Here is an 18709-nt window from a genome sequence, read left to right as displayed (position 1 = left end):
ATACAGCTTTTTTTTTTACTGCAGCTAAAAAACTACAGCGTTACACTCGGCATTTCTGTCTTTTTTCTGATTGGTTATTTTTGAGATAATTAAATTTAATAGCAAAAGTTATTTTGAATCAGAAGCTAGGAATCTTTGCTTTTCAATAACCAGAAATATTATACCTTTTCTGTGTTTCGTTTCAATAATGAAGCAAGTTTAAAAATGAAGAAATTTTATTACTAACAATTTTAAACTTAAAGATTTGAAACAACAATTCATGGATGACAATTTAATGATAATTTTAACAGCTTTGATATTAAACTTGTTTTAAAAGAACAAACCTGCGGATGGATGAAAGCTAAATTGGAAATACAATTTTGGATGCGTGAATGAAATTATCAGGAGGTCCAGGAGGGGGAGGACCCAACCTTACCTGGATGTCCTATGTCTTATATATTCTGGAAGTTGTGCAAATGCAGGGGTGGGCATAGATATTCTGCTGGGGTGGGGCTGGGTTGGTGCCCTCGGACTCTGTGAGGCTCTGCAATGCTGCTGCTTTGGGCCCTGGCAGGATGAGCTGGGGTCTCCATGCCCTTGGTGGCAATTTGACAACAGAGGTGCCTATTGGGGCCAGTGGGGGAGCTGGCCCCCTGGAGGGCTTAGCCCAACCAGCCATTCCTCCCCATCCCCAGACATTTCTCTCCTCCTGCTCCCTCACATCATCACACAAGCATGCACATAGGACCTTGGGGGGTGGGCAAGTCAGGGAGTGCGGGTATGGACCCCATTTCCGCATTCCAGTGGCAACCTGCCCCCCAATTTTATTTGCACCTTATACACTTCCACCGAAGACATTCCACGCAAACACACACTTAGGGCCTTGGGAGTGAGCACATTCAACGGCACTTGGCAGGGAGATATCTCAGCCTCCTCCCAGGTGCCGGTGCCCACTTCCAATTTTAAACTGCACTTAGACACCGAGGGCTGTGGGTGCAAGTGGGGTGGTGCGGTGGCATCAGCTGGCATAGGCCGGACAATGCCCGCACTGCCCACTCACCATAGCCATGGAATACACCTCATCAACACACAACACTATATTGGAGCAGGTGGAGGGAGACTAGGGGTCTTAGCACACCGCTGTTGTTGCTTGGCTTCCTGGGGCTGGAGGCTAGGAGGGAGATCTGGCCGTCTGGTTGGCATTCAACAACAATAACAATAAAGTTTTAAGTATCAGGCGTGACATTAAAAGCAGACGCTTTGATGCTCCACCTGAGCGTAAATCTGTAAGGCTTGTTACCAGCATTCAGACATCAATTCTGTTTGCTTCACAGCCAGACAGGACACGGTAAAAAAGAAAAAAAAAAGAAAATGATTTTTCGTTAGCTGGTTACAGTTTCGTTTATTCTTAGCTATTCTTGTCAGGGTGACAGAACAGAAGGTGGAGGTTTAGGGACGGCCGTTCGCTTCCTCCGTGATGTTGGTTCAAGAACTGAACGTGAAGCTGTGATGGTTAGTTTACAAAAGCTCTCAGGACACTCCCACTCTCTCAGTAAGAAAGCTTGGTCATGCGTCAAAAACATGTGATGCAGTTATCGTTTATCTGGACTCTGTGTTAGATGGATAAGGTGGAACTGACCTTCTTGGCTGAACACATCTTTTACTGTCATCAACCATAATCATAATTAATCATTATTATACCCAAAGCATAATAATCCATTTCATGTAATTAAAATACCTTTATACCGAACCAAGTGATCATTTATGATGATTTTCATAAACAGTAATAAAATCAAATATATTTTATTAATATTATCATTTAATTATTATCATCCTGAACTTGAAGTGTCCTTCTCCTGGGATGGAACAGCAGCCGATAGGTGATATGATATTGAGCAGACATCATGGCTCCTTGGTAATCTGTGGGTTTAAAAGTACTGTTTGACCCAGCTGGGTAAATGTGACCTTTGCCACAAATTAGAGGACCTTCATGATGCTACAAAACTAAATGAAATGCAAGGTTTTGAATGAGTGAATGAATCAGGTTTCTTTCAGCGAGAGAAGTGTTCTGGGTGGAAAGTTGGTTTTGCAGCTAACTGATGTTACTTAGATAAACAGCATACAGACGCCATCTGTCCAAAGTGTCTACCTCACCCAGATCAGGAGACCCTCTTCTGGATCCGAGATGTCAGGTGGAGATGATGTCCTCCGGGCACGAGGTTGGTAGAGGGACCTTAGTGCGACCAAATCGGTCCTGAGATGTCTCCTTGGGTCACTCGACTGGTGAAACTATTTGTGTCTCAAAATCAATAACTCCGAAGGAGTTTTGCGTCAGCTGGAAACAGGTGCGTTTATCCGAAGCAAGACTATCGGCGTGACAGAATGCTTAGTAGAGACTTGGGCGGCCGTCCCTTGTCTCCTGGTATGGTTCAAGAACTGAACTTACAGCTGCGGGATTCAGAACACGCCCTCTCAGCGTCAGAAAGCTTGGTCATGAAATAAAGACATGTGAGATGATTTCAACTTTACCCTGGATACCCTCTGCATGTGGTGGTTAACGTGCAAGATGACCTTCTGGTTTACTGAACACACATTACGGATTATCATAAATAATTATATTATATTACCCAAAGCATAATAAGTCATTTCAGTAATTAAAATACATTTGAAATGAACCAAGATGATAGAATCAGAAATCAGAATCAGAAAGTTTTATTGCCAGCGCTCCAGCGAACCAGAGCATAGGAACTTGACTCCGCAGCACAGCCTGACCAAGGTTACACACACACACATGTAGACAGAACAGATACAGGCAGACCACGAGAGCAGCCATAACGGCGCTATTATGATGATTGTAATAAACAGTAATAAAATCAAGAGTTTATTAAAATTATTATTTAAAATTATTATTGTAAAATCCTGAAGGGTCCATCTTGGGACGGAACAGCAGCAGATAAAGATGGTGTTTCAGCAGACATCATGGCTCCAGGCGGGTTAATCTGTGGGGTAAAGTTACAGTTCGACCCAGCTTGACCCAGCTGGGAAAGTGTGACCTTTGTCACAAATTAGAGGCCATTCATGACGCTACATTACAGTACCTGTAATCAGAAGACTTTAGTTTCTTTGACTTATTCAGGGAACTCACACTTCACATGAATTCAGAAAGAGTCAAGAATATAGTTATAAAAATTATTGTAATTCTATTTTCCTGAACTGAATGATTTTACATGACAAAGCATGAATGAAATGATGGTTGAACATATAACAGATGATGAATGATGTGATGGAATAGAAGCTAGATGTTTTAGCAGAACCTTGTGAGTGTCTGAGATTGATCTTGTGAAGTCTGGGTTGTAAAATCAATTTGGCTGTGTGGTTTGACAAGCTAAACTTTGTTTAGTATGAAGCCATCCAATGCCAGTGTGCAGAGTCTTGCACTTGTCTCTTGTTTGCCTGTCACTCCCGGAGGTCCGGAGGACAGGCAGCCCGAGTGGTGAGTTCAATGAAAGTCAAGACTACGAGAACCCAAAGAGTCGTAGCTCCCTTTGAATTCAGCTTTCATCGGCCATGAGATGCAACCAGGGCCTGCAGGTTAGATGTCTGTCTTGAGGTGTTGAGTAGCTCTTAAAAGAGCCGTTGTGTCTGCAGGGGTGAGGTGGTGCTCACTCCTCACCCCTGCCACATGGACCTCAAGGGATAAACCATCAATCCTGCTCAATGGTCAACTTTCCTCATGGGGTCACACCCATTAGGACAGTGGGAGGGTTAAAGGGTGTACTTGCATTATTGTGATATATTAAAGAGCAAATAGCAGGTTAGAGACTCCCATGAACCAATGTTTAGAGAAAAATAACAGAAACTCATTTTAAACATTTTTACACGTACATAAATTATTTAGGCTTTCAGCGTCAAATTTGTGGGAAAGGATTTTTGTTTTTTGCCAAACGGTTAAACAAGTGACGTCAGCTGCTGGAGTCCTTTTAGCTGAAGCCAGAGAAAAATATGGACTCTAATGTGGCTCTGACACAGAGGAACCTTTAAATGTTTATAAGAACCCATCGGCCAAAGCCGAGTGAAAGAGAAGCAGCGGGGGGGGGGGGGGGTCGCTTGTCAATCAATCAATCAATCACCTATAGAGCGCCCAGGAAGCTACAGTCGACCACCGCTGTGAGTTAACCATGTTAGCTTACAGATTACTATCATGTACCAGACAGTTAAAGTAGTATCAGTCAGTTAATATAATATTAATACTAATGAGCGTCTGTCAGCGGTCTCATACTCTTTAATATCCGTTCACCTAACGCAGTTTAGCTTAGAGAGAGGGAGAGCGCCGACTGTCATCCGGTTCTGGAGCTCATGCAGGCTTCTGTGAGCTGGATCTGACCCAAACACCAGCGAGCCAGTCGTGTTGGAACTTTTAAAAGCCGTGCATCCTCTCCTGGTGGTCCAGGCGGCGGTTCTGATCCGGTTCCAACCCGGAAACCAACTGAGCCGCGCGGTTCTTCTGGCAGTCGGTTCTGACCTGGTTCTGATGGTGATTTGAGCTCCAGAAATCCACATTTAATTTTTTAAACCCCGCTACGGGTCTCCAGACCCCAGCGCAGACCTCCCTGACCCGGTACCGACCGATGTGGGCTACAGAAGTCTGTCTTTGCAGCTGCACAAAAACGCCCTCAGGCACGGATATAGAGGCGTTGTTTCTCTGATCTGGAAACCCGTGGACTCGATGTCCAGACAGGCTGGAGTTGGAGCAGCCTTCACACACACTAGTTTATCAACATGAACACAACCCAACACTAGTAAACACACACTGACTGGATCACATGACCTCTATACCCTAAAACTAGCCACTCCACACTGAGCTGAGGCTGCTTAGCTTCTAACTCCCTTTGGTTACGTCAGAGGTTCACATTTAGAAACAAGAGAAAGGAACTTTTACTAGAAAACTCTGCTGTTATGGATTTTAAAACCAAATATCCACAATAAGATTTTCAAACATTAACATTATAAACATTACTTGGTGTGTGTGTGTGTGTGTGTGTGTGTGTGTGTGTGTGTGTGTGTGTGTGTGTGTGTGTGTGTGTGTCTGCTCTGTCTTCTCGATCCCCAGTGAGTCGTGGAGGATGGCTGCTTATACTGAGCCAGGATTCTCTGGAGGTTTCTTCCTGTTAAAAGGGAGTTTTCCTCTCCACTGTCGCTACATGCTTACTTAGTATGAGGATTGCTGTAAAGACTCTGACACTAGTCAGTGACTCGATGCAACCTGCTGGGTTCCTTATATAGGAAACATTATTTCTGATTGGCTTAATGAACTGACCTGAATTGGAGAGTTTATTATGTGAAGTGCCTTGAGACGACTCTTGTCGTGATTTGGCGCTTTATAAATAAACTTGAATTAAATTCAATTGAATTGAAATAGTATTTTGGACAACATTTTATATGAATTAGAAAAATAATTTAGCCAGATTTAACCGGCAGTTGGACATTAATTCTGTTGGCTTCACAGCCAGACCGGACACGGGAAAAATAAATAAAGAAAGAAAGAAAGAAAAATAATTTTACCTGCAATTTGCTCTTTAACTTTAAAAAAGTGGTTCATTTGGTCTCAATAATGTCGACAATAATATAGTTTATCGTCAATAATTTGTTGGACAATATATCGTCCAGAAAACTTTGTTAGAAGTTAAGGTTATACTTCTGGATCTGTCTGCTGTTAAAGGTAAGAATAGAAAGACTCAATGTTGTAAAGCCAATTTTCTAGTAAAGTGATTCATAAACCTCTGAATGTCAGAATATTGCAAAACATCCCCGCAGTATCCCATGTTAAAAACCACAGGGCTCTGATTCAACCTTTAGTCAGGTGGTTCTGGACCTGAGGTATCCATCCTGTCTTATTGTGCTGCCCTGCTGATGTACCATTAGAACATAAACACTTGATCCATTACCATCCCATAACCTTTCAGCACCATCCGGTCTGTGTAGACTGAAACTGTGGCAAAGGCATCAGTGTCAGGAGGAGTCTCAATCACACCATCCAGGGTCAGGTGGTGCACCCCTGACTCTTTGTCATAGTAGTATCCCCCGGTATGTGTGTGTCCAGCCATGTAACATACAACGCTGCTGTGGGAGCGTATGGCAGCCAGGAGCTCTTCAAAGTTCCACGCAAGGCAAACCCAGTCGGTTGCAGATGGGTGGACTGGCAGATGACCTGGACAAGGAAGCACAAAGACACCCAGATTTAAAGTATTACCTTTGTACAGGATCCATAGAAAGAAAGCATCAGAAATCTAGTCGTTCTGTTTTTCTGTAAGTCCAACATTGCCAAAATTGACTAGCCTGGCAAGCCAGACTAAATAAATGTATTATTTAGTCTGGCCATGCTCCATTGACGGCTCTCGGTTGTGGGGCGGGTTCTACCGTTGTCTTTCAAATGATGTCCGCATTCCACTGGACAATGAATGTGACGTACTCTTGTTTCACTCTGCTGCATCATCCCACCCACCAGGCATATAGAGCACTATGATTGGCCCACAAAGTGGATAAAGCTCTGTGATTTGTTCACTAAGCAGATAGAGCACTATGATTGGCCCACCATTATGGACCAATCACAGCTCTTTATGTGTTTGAAACCCCTCTAGTGATTGGCTAGCCAGAGTCTTGGTAGGAGCTGCTGAGGTTCCAATGGAGCGTGCCTAGACCAAACTTTGCAAAGCAAGAATTTGGTCTAGTTCACTAGGCTAAAAATTGACAGCTTCTCCATGACCATTGACAACACCACGGTTACCCCCACCCCTCAGGTTAAGAGTCTGGGTGTCATCGTCGACAGCTCTCTCTCGTTTCAGGCTCATATCAATAACATAACTCGGTCTGCATTCTTTCACCTCCGATCCATAAATCGTCTCCACCCTTCCCTTACGTCTAACGCTACAGCCATCCTAGTCAATAGCCTTGTTATCTCCCACCTTGACTACTGTAATTCACTTCTGTACGGTCTCCCTAGCAAACTCACTCATAAACTCCAACTTGTTCAGAATTCAGCAGCACGTATTATTAGTAGAACTGACACTTTCCACCACATCACCCCGGTCCTCCAGCAGCAGCTTCATTGGCTTCCCATAAAATTCAGGTCCATTTTCAAAATTCTACTCCATAAATTCAAAGCCATCCATTCCATATCCCCTCCATACATTGCCAGCCTCATTACCATTGCTACACCCTGCCGTTCTCTCAGATCTTCCTCCTCCATCCATCTGGTAATTCCCTCAATCCACCTCAGCACCATGGGTAGTAGGGCTTTCAGCTGCTCTGCGCCCCGTCTCTGGAACTCTCTCCCTCCTGACATCAGAAACACCGATAGCTTCAACCTCTTCAAAACCAAACTCAAAACCCATTTGTTCCGAACCGCTTACTTGTCATGGTCTGTGTCTGCGTCTCCCTCATGTGTCTCCTTGTGTGCTCCATTTCTCCCTAAGAATCCCCCTTATGTGTCTCTTTGAGTTCCTAATGTGTCCCCTGGTCTTCAGCCCTCCAGATATCTCTCCCAGGTCCTGTGGCTCTAGGTTTCTTGCTCTAAGTGAGCTTTTGTACTCCTGTTGTTCAGGACTTGGTTTTTGGCTTCCTGCCCTTTTTGGATTTTTGGTTCATCTCCTAATAAAAAGGATTTTACTTTAAAACCACTCCTGCCTCGTGTCATCTGGGGTTTTCCGCATCTTGGGTCCTACCAACCTCCTCCTAACCTGCAACGTGACATTACTGTTTGTGATTTCATCTATTTTATTCTGTTTACTTGTCCTTTAGTTGTTTTATCTGTATTTTTATTGTGTACTGTGTTCATTCTCCTGTAAAGTGACCTTGGGTGACCTGAAAGGCCCTTTAAAATAAAATGTATTATTATTTATTGATTATTTGATTATTTTCCTCAGCTCTATCTATCCTACACCTCCCGGTCGGCCAGTGGGGGTGGGGGTGGGGGGTGTGCGTGGGGTTTGGGGGCCACAAAGAGAGGGCCACGACTGGCCCGTGGGCCGCCATTGAGTATTGCTGTATTAAATGATCAATAAGATGTGATATTCCATATAAATATGAAATATCAATCTGATTGGTCTTTGAATGTTTAATCAGAAGACTTTACTTTCTTTGACTTATTCAGGGAACACACACTTCACATTAATCCAGACAGAGTCAAGAATATAGTTTATAAGAATGATCTGTAATCTTATTTTCTAAACTAGATAAATGTGCAGGACAAAGTATGAATGAAATGATGGTTGTACTGATAACCAGTGTTGGGAAAGTTACTTTAAAAAGTAATTAGTTATAGTTACTAATTACTTTGTCAAAAAGTAACTCAGTTACTTACAGAGTTATGAGATTGTAAAAGTAACTAATTACCAAGAAAAAGAACTACTTAATTACTTTTTTCATTAAAGAATGCAAGAAAAATGGGTTCCCCTTTTAATTGAACTTACTTAATTTACTATAAATTACTACAATAGTGAAATATTAATGACTAATGACTGGAGCATAATAAAATGTATGTCCAAATGGTTTTTATAAACCTGAATAATTTAAATAACAAGAGGAACTACTAACAGGAACATTACACTTATCTAGACTATTAAAAGGTCACTGTGTGATATTTAACAAGACCCCAATCAGCTAAAATTTAAAATTGCAAATAGAAACACCTATAAAGGTTCCCGAGCCTTTAAATGGTCTCTCAGTCTAGTTAAAGTACAGAATGAATGTAATTTTGCACAGTATTTTAATTTTTCCAGCTTCACATAATTGTGTGTTTTACTAGTATTTATGTTGCTGGTAATCTAGTAATGGTTAAATAAATATATAAAAATCCTTTAAAATGACACTAGAAGAGGCACAAGTCTGATGGAGGACTTACATTTACTAACTTGGGTCAGACCCAACCACAGAAGAGCTGAAGCTGGGTGGTAAACACACACAGGTAGGGCTGGGCGATCATATGATCGCACTTTGTGATCACGATCATTTTCAGTTCAATTACGGTGATCATCTGGGAGTCTCGATCAGAAATAACAGATGTTTGCAGCCTCAGTAGGGGGCGATAACCCTCCATGCGCGTTGGTTGCCCACCGCCATTTAACAAAAAGAAGAAGCATTTGCAATTACACTTTTCCTGCTCCGCTACTTCGGTGAAGAGGTTTAATAAGCAGAATGGCCAAACGTGGAGCTGAAGACATCGAAGTAGATCCCAGTCATGACTCGGAGTTGTCTTCTGGAGATGAAGACATTGTTCAGAAGAAAAGTTACTCAACGTCAGTTGTGTGGCGGTGGTTCGGGTATCTCAAAAGTGACGTTGAGCAAATCAAGCCGACATGCAAGGTATGTCGGCGAATGGTGCCTTCAAAAACTGGCAACACTACAAATCTATTTAATCATCTAAAGAAATACCACCCAAGTGATTATACAGAGAGCGTGAAAATGCGAGCAGAGTCCGGACAACTTGTTACACTGGCGGTGCAGTTGCACAACCAAAACAGCAATCGATCATCTCGTCATTTTCAGCTGTTGCACCGTACGAGCAGAACTCAAAGAGAAGCAAAACCATCATAAAAGCTATAACTTTTTGTATAGCAAAAGACATGATGCCTCTGAACACAGTAGAGAAGTGGCTGCCGTAACTTTAACGTTGCATATATCAACTAAGTCATGCCATTGTTGACATTTTAATGTTCCAACAACTTTGTATTTCTTCCGCCATTCATCCATAAATTTTAAACTATCTGGGTGTTTACGGGACATAAATTCCATCTCTCCCTCCAGCTTGTCTTTAGAAGCGGTATTCCCCATTCTATCTAAGTCGCACTGGTTTAGTGAAACAGGCTGGGAGCACGCCAAGGAGTTCCAGGGGTGGACATTAACTTCAAAACCAACCGGCCAGCCGGGCCGGTAACTCCGAATATTTACCGGCCCCGCCAAGAATCTACCGGTCAGCTGCCAAAACGAGTCAAAATAACAACTGAACCGTTTTAAATGTAATAAACCTTTATTTTGTACACATTCACAAACATAATAACGTATTCAAGTTTGAATTTGTTTGTTCCGTCAACAAAACTCGATTTTGTCGTCGCATACTTACGGCATACAACGCAGTACATCACCAACTCCGCTTTGCTGTATTCGAGCCATCGACTGTGTTCGAGATGAGCCAGTTCTGCGCAGATTAGACCACCAGTGATTGGCGAGCAGTGCATGCCGGTTAGATTTGTGTCCGAATTGACGCCGACTTGCTCTGACGTCATGCATACGTAGGCAACGATAACCTCGTGAGATCAAGGCGGCCGCAGATTTTGGAGCAAGGCGCTGCAGTTGCTCTCCACCGGCTGAAAAACCTAGATGATGACGGGAAACGCCTGGTTCTCACCTGATCTAAGATCTGATTGGTTCATATTTTGATCCAAACATCCGGTGGTAGAACATGAAATGTTAGTTGTTCACATGTATTCTGTAAATCACGTTATGTTGATGATGACAACTATATAGGCCATAAAGAGAAATGTGTTTTGTTTTCTTTTGTCACGTTTCCTATGAGCACACTGAACCTACAGCTGATAACCTTTACTTATTATTACAGTCATGTCTCCATATACAATATATGATATCCACAAGCACGTGAGGATGTGTTTCAGCTGCTAACAGGCACCAGAATTAAAATTGAAAATTGAACAAGTGTGAATGCTAACGCGATATCTTCAGCCATTGTCACCCCCGAGCTACACATACAGGGAAATCCACGAGATTCAACTGGCAGAAACAACTGGTTCACACCATAGGCTCTCACTCACTCACTCACTCACTCACTCACTCACTCACTCACTCACTCACTCACTCACTCACTCACTCACTCACTCACTAACTCACTCACTCACTCACACACACACACACACACTCACTCACTCACTCACTCACACACACACACACACACACACACACACACACACACACACACACACACACACACCAGTGTTGCCAGATGTACGATAATTATCGTATTTGTACCATAATTTTGGGCTCAGTACGATGTACGATCAATAGTTTCAAAAATCCTCAAATGTACGATAATTTCACATTGCATCTAGTAACACCGTTTTTTGCTGTGGCTTTCCCAAGTCCATTACATAATTTTAAACTGTTTTGAAGTCAGATTTCACCTCAGTGCTTACAGGTTTATGCTATTGTGTCTATTACAAAAACTGACTCTGGATCTGTACAATAAATAGCCCAATCACATCGATAGGGCCTACTCTCGCGAGAAACTGTAAGGTTATATAAAACACCTTCTTTGTTATATTATATTGGAGTGAGAAGTCGTTTATAGAACGTTACTATCAAATTTATAATGTACGATAATTTGTACTGAAAAACGATAATTTAGGCCTCTCTGTACAATATTGTGGGATTTTGGATCTGGCAACACTGACACACACACACACACACACACACACACACACACACACACACACACACACACACACACACACACACACACAGAGGAAAAGAGCTGAGAAAAGGCAGAGGAAATGGAGGAAAAACTATAGCTGAGCCGAGGCGCGCCTCGACTGGGGCGCGTCTGATCCGAACTGAGCAGCGGCCGGATTTCGGGAGCGATTCGCTTCTCGGCGCTTCCGCGGCCGGTGTGTCCCCGGCGTAAACGCCACTCCCCCTGCTACTTCCGTCTGCTCTCGTCTGTTTTCCAGGCGAGGCGCTGATCAACTCGAACACGGCCACTCTCTGCGCCTCCCTTCTTCTTTAACCCGCCAAGAATCATTCCACCTATGCACACGCTTCTCTGCTTCATACCGTTTTGAACTGTCTCGCTTCTCCTCACCAGTTTTAAAGCGTTTTGCCGGGGATTTCATCAAGAAATCCCATCCCTGTGGCGGCGGCATCTCCCTGCGTGCTTGTGTGTTTCTAGCGTGGTTCCACTTCGTCTTTAATAGTGAACTTATAGTTCACGTGACTATAACTAGAATCGTGCAGTACGTGCACGAATCGTACAAGTGCAGTACGTGGCTAGAGGCGCGCGAAACGAAAACGGCGGCTTCCTACAGGGCGGGGCCATGATGTAGGTGAAAGCCGGTATGTAAATGACAAATAAGGCTTGGGCGCCACCCGGGCGGTAAGTCTTCATGTATTTACCGCCCAATGAGAAAATTTAGCGCCATTGGCGCTCGGACGCTTTAAAGGTCCACCCCTGAGTTCTAATGCAAACATTGTCAGAAATACAATTAAACTGCAGATACGGGCATATGTTAAAATGACTTTTTCAGATAACATTTGGCAGCCACTGAAGCAATTCACCACTTCTCTGTTTCTATTTTCCATGCACACACTCTCACACACACACACCTGAACACACCGTCCCAGAACTTTAGTCAAACAATCTTGTTTCCTTTTTCCAGTCCCTTTAAATTCATACTTTCTCATCCATGCACAGAACAGAGACAGACAGACAGACAGACAGAGCTGGCTCAAAGCTTCAGAACTGTAGCTACACAATTACACTTAGAACAGAACCTGCAGGATTCACACACACTCAAAAACCCAGATACACGCCCCTTTTCGCACGCACGCACACACACACACACACACACACACACACACACAGGGAGACACATATACCTTCACACACACACAGGTATCCGCCGAAGCAAAGTTCACAGCCGGGTTTTTAACACTTTGGCACAGATTTAAAACCATAATGCAGCACAGACGTCCGATGTCCGTGATGGGACAGCCGACATCAATATCTCAGATACCAGCAACGAACGATAACCCCACAGGACTACAGAGATCAGGCAAACCTGCACAATCCAAAATGGGACGCAGCCCAAAAAACCCACGAATACACAGACCACAGAACGACAAGGGGTGAATTTTAGAACGGTTTGGGTTCCTTTAGCCAATTATAACGATGATTAACTTGGGTACCTTTGCTGCACCATAAAATATTTAAACAATACAAGCGTCAGTGAGCTTACATAGTGATTTTGCACATCCAACCTATTACGACCCACATTCACTTTCTCTATTCGTCGTGGGGTGTTTGTGTATGCAGACACAGACTAATTACAACCTCCAGCCCCCAGCAATTCTCAGCCCCCCGGACTTTGATGAGGAAGTGGCGCCATGCGGCTCTCCGAAGGCGAACTCCCATTGAAGGGCTCTGCTCTCCCGGGTTTCGGCACCAAAAATGTTGGGTAATTTCTATATTACTCCCATATTACCTCAAAAAAAGTCAAAGCACACACAGAAGGATCAGATTCATAATTTGATAAATTGCAAACAACCCTTAAACAGACAACAAACACATACTTTGCAAAGTGTCACATACTTTGCAAAGGGTGAGAAGAATCTTTTTTTTTTTTTAGAATGAGCTGATTTTATGAGACTTATTGTGAAATCTTCCAGTGGGACCATCTGATATATATATATATATATATATTCTTTGGTTTGTGGCCTATCCCCAAATTTAAGCTAATGTCACCATATTCTGTATTATTGTTTCAATTATGCAGTTTTATTTTATTGGGTTATTTTGTTTGGTGATAGAATTCTGCACAATGCAGTGCATGCATGGTTTATACCAACAAACCATTAATATCCTCAACTAACTTCTGATTATTAGTTTTGCTTAGTGAAAATTGTGTTTTAGCACTACACCGGTAAGAGTGGACTGTCATTTTAACCTTTTGCTTGTTTTGAATTAGCCAGGGTTAGATACATGATGGTTCAAGGGTTATTGAGAGCTAGGGTTTTCTTTGTTATTTTGGCCTTTTGTCCACTCTGAAGAAAGAACAGTGATTCCAGACTGTTAAGACAGCAGATGTCCTCCGAGGTTCATGGTTCAATCTCTGTCCTTTTCTTTTGCTGAGACAGTTTTCGTATCTCAGGGTTTTATGTTATGACTAAATCATGTTGTTCGAGTTTGTGCAGTCCTAGGCCGATATATGTGAACCTTTTCTGTGATTGGTGTTTACATGTATTGTTTTGACTTTAAGTCGCCTGTTCTTTAAACAATTAAGGACATCCTGACTTGTGATTTTGTTTTTGTTTCTTGGTTTCCTGCCATAAGCAGACTCTTCTCCCAGTTGGGATTTCTGGCTATAATGATTTGACTCGCTGTTTTTACAAAACGGTGTTCGGACCTTTCATAAACCTTAGACTCTTCCTGTTAAATGAGTCTTGTCAATCATTGATGGGTTATGCTAATTACTGGTGTAGGGTAGTTGAGTATATCATAGATCCTAGGTTAATGAATATACTTTGAACTGAGCCATAATGCTAGCTCACTAATGGGTTGCCTTACTCAGGTCTTTTTGACATGACATTGTGTTTATTTTTATTATTTTATCTGTTGCTGTTCAAACGTTTACGTTCAGGGGGAACGCAGTGCGAGGTTTTTGTTTATATTTCATGGTTCTTTTTAATTCATAAAAGGATGTCTCAGGGCATTTCTGTCCACCTCAGTATTTTGTTTGTATGCTGACCTCACGTGTGTGGTCTTAATTTTAGCTTAGGATGATACAATGTGGACTGCGCTGGTAAATTTCTAGTAAATGTCGGCCCCATTGGGGGTCCAAACTGGACTGGTCAAAAAGTATATTGGATGGTTGTTGCTGAAGATGTCAAAAAGCCACAGTAAACTTGCAGATCCTTGTGTGCTTTCTCGCCACAGGCCGTGAAACCAAGGAGATTGGGGGTGCACATGCTTCTACCAAAATGAGGCGTCAAGGTCACTCATCTTATCCCTCCCGCTGCTGCATACTGCTGAGAGGGCCACTACGACTGACCATCCTCATGCGGGCACGCCGAGGACGGCAGGTAAGTAAACGATCTGCCTTAAGCTTGCAGGGCCCATCCACCATGTCGCTGCTGATGTTTGGGGATCGCACTTTGCCCTGAAACCGCCCGTCGGCATCTGATGGAACGAGAGGAAACAGCAGCAGTTGGGAGGAACAACGGAAACAACATCTGGTGGTTGAGATCCCTCCTGGGTCCATCCACACGATGCTGTGACCTGCCTCCAATGATGTCAAGATCCAGTACCCCAAATCTCCCGTCTGGTTTCATGGCTCCTTGTCCAAAGAGACATCCCCTCACCCTCCCAACCATCAAAGCATCCCGCGTTGCTGTAACATCATCAAAGTTGCTGACACACACATCTTTTGCTCAGACTGGCTCTCTCTCCTGCCACACAACTGGTGTGGCCCAAAGTGCAGATTGGCTCCCTGCCCCCGCCTCATGTTGCATGAGGACGGGCGTCCCTACGAGGACATTCGAGCTGAAGTAAGAGGGTCTGGGTCTGTGATGACCCTTTCCCTGTTCCCCATCTACAAACACCAAACTCCACACATCGACGGCCCCGCCATCAGGACTCTTCTGTTTCATCTCGGCGAAAGTGCAACACCATCCTGACAAAGGCATTGTTTTGCTCAAACAACACTTTCCAGTCCACGAACAAGCCCTTTTGACCTCAGCTCTGCCACAGTTAGAGCTGCGTACATTGACATTTTACATTAACTTTCCCCCTCTAGCAACTTCCTGAAATCCAACGAATTGACTGGCGGATCCTGGAGTTTTATGAGTTAGCTGGTGTCTGGTAACTGGTATCAGCTCTTGTTAAAGTTTCTCTCACCTGTTATTATTATCCTGGTCATGATTTGCTTAGTTTTAGGCTGTGTGCTCCCGTGGTAGAAGAATATGGTAAGCAAACTGATGACGAATGCCTTGGTTCAATATACTCTCCTGAGAAAAAAAGATGAGCTTGCAGAAGATGAATATATTGCCTGATAAAGTTGGTTTCATTATGATTTCAACAATGTAAATTACAGTTTCTGTACCCATTGTGGTTTGATGTTCTTGTTGTCAACTCAGATTGTGTTATCCTTCATTGTTATAATTATTTAAGGTGAACTCCGTTTGAACAGGGGGGATTGATAGGTAAAAACTGATTATCAAACAGTTACCTCACTCCATATGTTTGCAGGAATTCCTTTCCAATCCTTTCTGCTTGAGGTACTTATTTACATTTAAAATGTTTACAGAAACTCCTTTCTGCTTTAGGCACATTTGTTCTATTATATAGAGGCCAAACCAGCCAAACCAGGAATCTCTTATGCAGGAACGCCGTCCTGCCCTGGCCAAGAGATTCGTTGGTCTATTATCTGAAGCATCCCTTTTGTCTTCTGTGGATTCCTGAGGCCAAGGGGGTTTTAAGGAATGTATGGGTGTGGGTGTTCTTGCAAATAAATACTCTCCAGAGTCTCGACTCCGTGTGAGAGGAAACTGCCTTTCGTTTGGTGTGTACTGATTCTTCTCACCCTTTGCAAAGTATGTGACACTTTGCAAAGTATGTGTTTGTTGTCTGTTAAAGGGTTGTTTGCAATTTACCAAATTATGAATCTAATCCCTCTGTGTGTGCTTTGACTTTTTTTGAGGTAACATGGGAGTAATATAGAAATTACCCAACATCCTCTGCTTCACCAGCTTCATCAGAAGAGCCCATGGTGATTGGCAGAGCCCAACTTTCACCTGAGGAACGCCAGCGCCGCTTTCGGGAGGGTCACTGTCTGCATTGTGGCCAGTCGGGTCACCAAGTCAGCGACTGTCCAGTAAATAAGAAGGGACCACTAAGGAAGGGACCACTAAGGAAGTTTTCGTTGGTGCACTTCCTTTTCTAATGACTTTTCTAATGACTTCCAACGTGCAAGCCCCACTGTCCAGCTCTCCACTCCTGAAAAGACTGTTGAGACTCTGGTGCAGATGCTAACTTGATGGATGCTCAATTTGCAAGACAATTGGATTTAGAGTTTTTGCCTCTTGAAAGGCCCCAGCAGGCTGTTGCCTTGAATGGGCATCCGTTGTGCTCTGTGTCTAGTCAAACCCCACCTGTTAAAGTGACTTTCGCTGATAACCATTCTGAAATGATTAAGTTTTTCCTGTCTGATTTTCCTCAACACCCGGCAATTTTCGGTCATCCCTGGCTTGTTTGGCATAATCCTAACATAGATTGGTCCTCGGGTTCTACTTTATCTTGGAACTGCGATTGTTTACAGTCTACTCCAGGTGATGCCCCTCCTTCCCAGGTTCTAGGGGTTCTACCAGACTGTGATTCTGACTTCCCAGATCTGTCTAGGGTTCCCTCTTGTTACCATAACCTTAAGGAGGTTTTTAGCAAGTCACAGGCTACCTCTTTGCCCCTGCATCGTCCTTATGACTGTGCCATTGACCTGCTGCCGGAAACCACGCCCCCTAAGGGTCGCCTGTACCCATTGTCCTTACCTGAACGGCAGGCCATGAGGGATTATATTGACGCGGCTCTCCGGGCAGGCATAATTCGTGAATCTTCGTCCCCTGCTGGGGCAGGTCTTTTCTTTGTGGCTAAGAAGGACAACACTTTACGTCCGTGCATCAATTACCGGGGTCTCAATGACGTCACCATCAAGAACAGGTACCCCCTCCCTCTGGTCTCTTTGGCTTTTGAACTCTTACAAGATGCTACAGTTTTTACTAAGTTGGATTTAAGGAATGCTTATCATCTTGTGAGAGTGAGGGAGGGGGATGAATGGAAGACTGCCTTTAATATGCCCAGTGGGCATTATGAGTACCTGGTGATTTCTTTTGGTCTCTCTAATGCTCCCGCGGTTTTTCAGGCTTTGATTAATGATGTACAGTATTGGGCCATTTCCTGTATCGAAGGTCATTAATCCTGTGGCTATTAGACTCAAGCTCCCCTGGACCATAAAGTGCCATCCGACATTTCACGTTAGTCGGGTTAAACTGGCCAGGGAGAGTTCCTGCCTCCAGACCCCCTCCTCCCCCCGGATGGTTGAGGGGGGCCCGGTCTATTCAGTGAGGCAGCTGTTGGCTGTGCAGCATCGGGGTCGTCAATTCCTCGTTGATTGGGAAGGTTACGGGCCTGAGGAGAGGTCTTGGGTTCCTGCGGGCAATGTTTTGGATCCCTCCCTGATTCGGGACTTTTATGACCAGCACCCGGACATTCCCGGCCCGTCGGGCGCCGGGCGTGGTGCGGGGGGTGATGTCATGAGTGGTTCTGTAGGTTGAGTGCTTTGCAGTCATGTTTCTGGTTTTATTATATTTCTGGTACTTCCTGTTTTATTTTGTGTATTCACTTCCTGTCTCATTACAGGTAGCTTCACGACCTGAGGCTCCTCACTAATCAGCCTTATGTTTTGCACCAGTGTCCTGGCTTCTCCATTTATGCTTCTTTGCAAACAGATTCCTTTGCCAGTTTGTCTTCTTCAGTTGAGTAAAGTGAACCTGCTCTCAGTAACACTTTGTGTGAGTGTATTTAGTTAGTTTTGGACTTGTTCAGTTGTGCTGTACTGCCAGGAATCCCTTCAGCTTATTAAACTGTGTGAGCTCTGCATTTGAGTCCTCTTTTGTGCTTTGATAGGACGTCTGAGCGGACCTTCGGGACGTCCCACTGTCACGCTAAGAAGGGCACGGCTGCATATCCACACCTGCAGCCGTAGAGTATTCATCACATCTTCCTTGTTCTTCACGGCCGTGATGCGCTTGGATGAAAACATCTGCCTCTTTAGCTCCTGATCAGCTGACAGCTTCAACACACCGCGCTGCTTAACGCACGCATTTTCTTATCAGTAACAGAAACGACGGTTTCATAAAAGAAGACGGTAATTAATTAGTTTGCTTGTTACTGAAAAAC

The 18709-nt window shown here is 43.8% G+C and overlaps 1 protein-coding gene across 1 annotated transcript in view; it reads right to left on the bottom strand.

Annotated features, from left to right (window-relative positions):
• Positions 1-5678: 5678 nt before the first annotated feature.
• adprm (ADP-ribose/CDP-alcohol diphosphatase, manganese-dependent) overlaps positions 5679-18709 on the bottom strand; it is a 50206-nt gene continuing 37175 nt past the window's right edge. Inside the window, exon 3 of the mRNA XM_054735921.2 lies at positions 5679-6187. Coding sequence (XP_054591896.2) covers positions 5898-6187 — 290 coding nt within the window. The 3' untranslated portion in view covers positions 5679-5897. The remainder of the gene's footprint in view (positions 6188-18709) is intronic.

Source organism: Nothobranchius furzeri, chromosome 16, assembly GCF_043380555.1.
Source record: "Nothobranchius furzeri strain GRZ-AD chromosome 16, NfurGRZ-RIMD1, whole genome shotgun sequence".
Classification (NCBI taxonomy): Eukaryota; Metazoa; Chordata; class Actinopteri; order Cyprinodontiformes; family Nothobranchiidae; genus Nothobranchius; species Nothobranchius furzeri.
The sequence above is the reverse complement of the archived record's forward strand: the minus strand, read 5'-3'. Positions and strand labels throughout refer to the sequence as shown.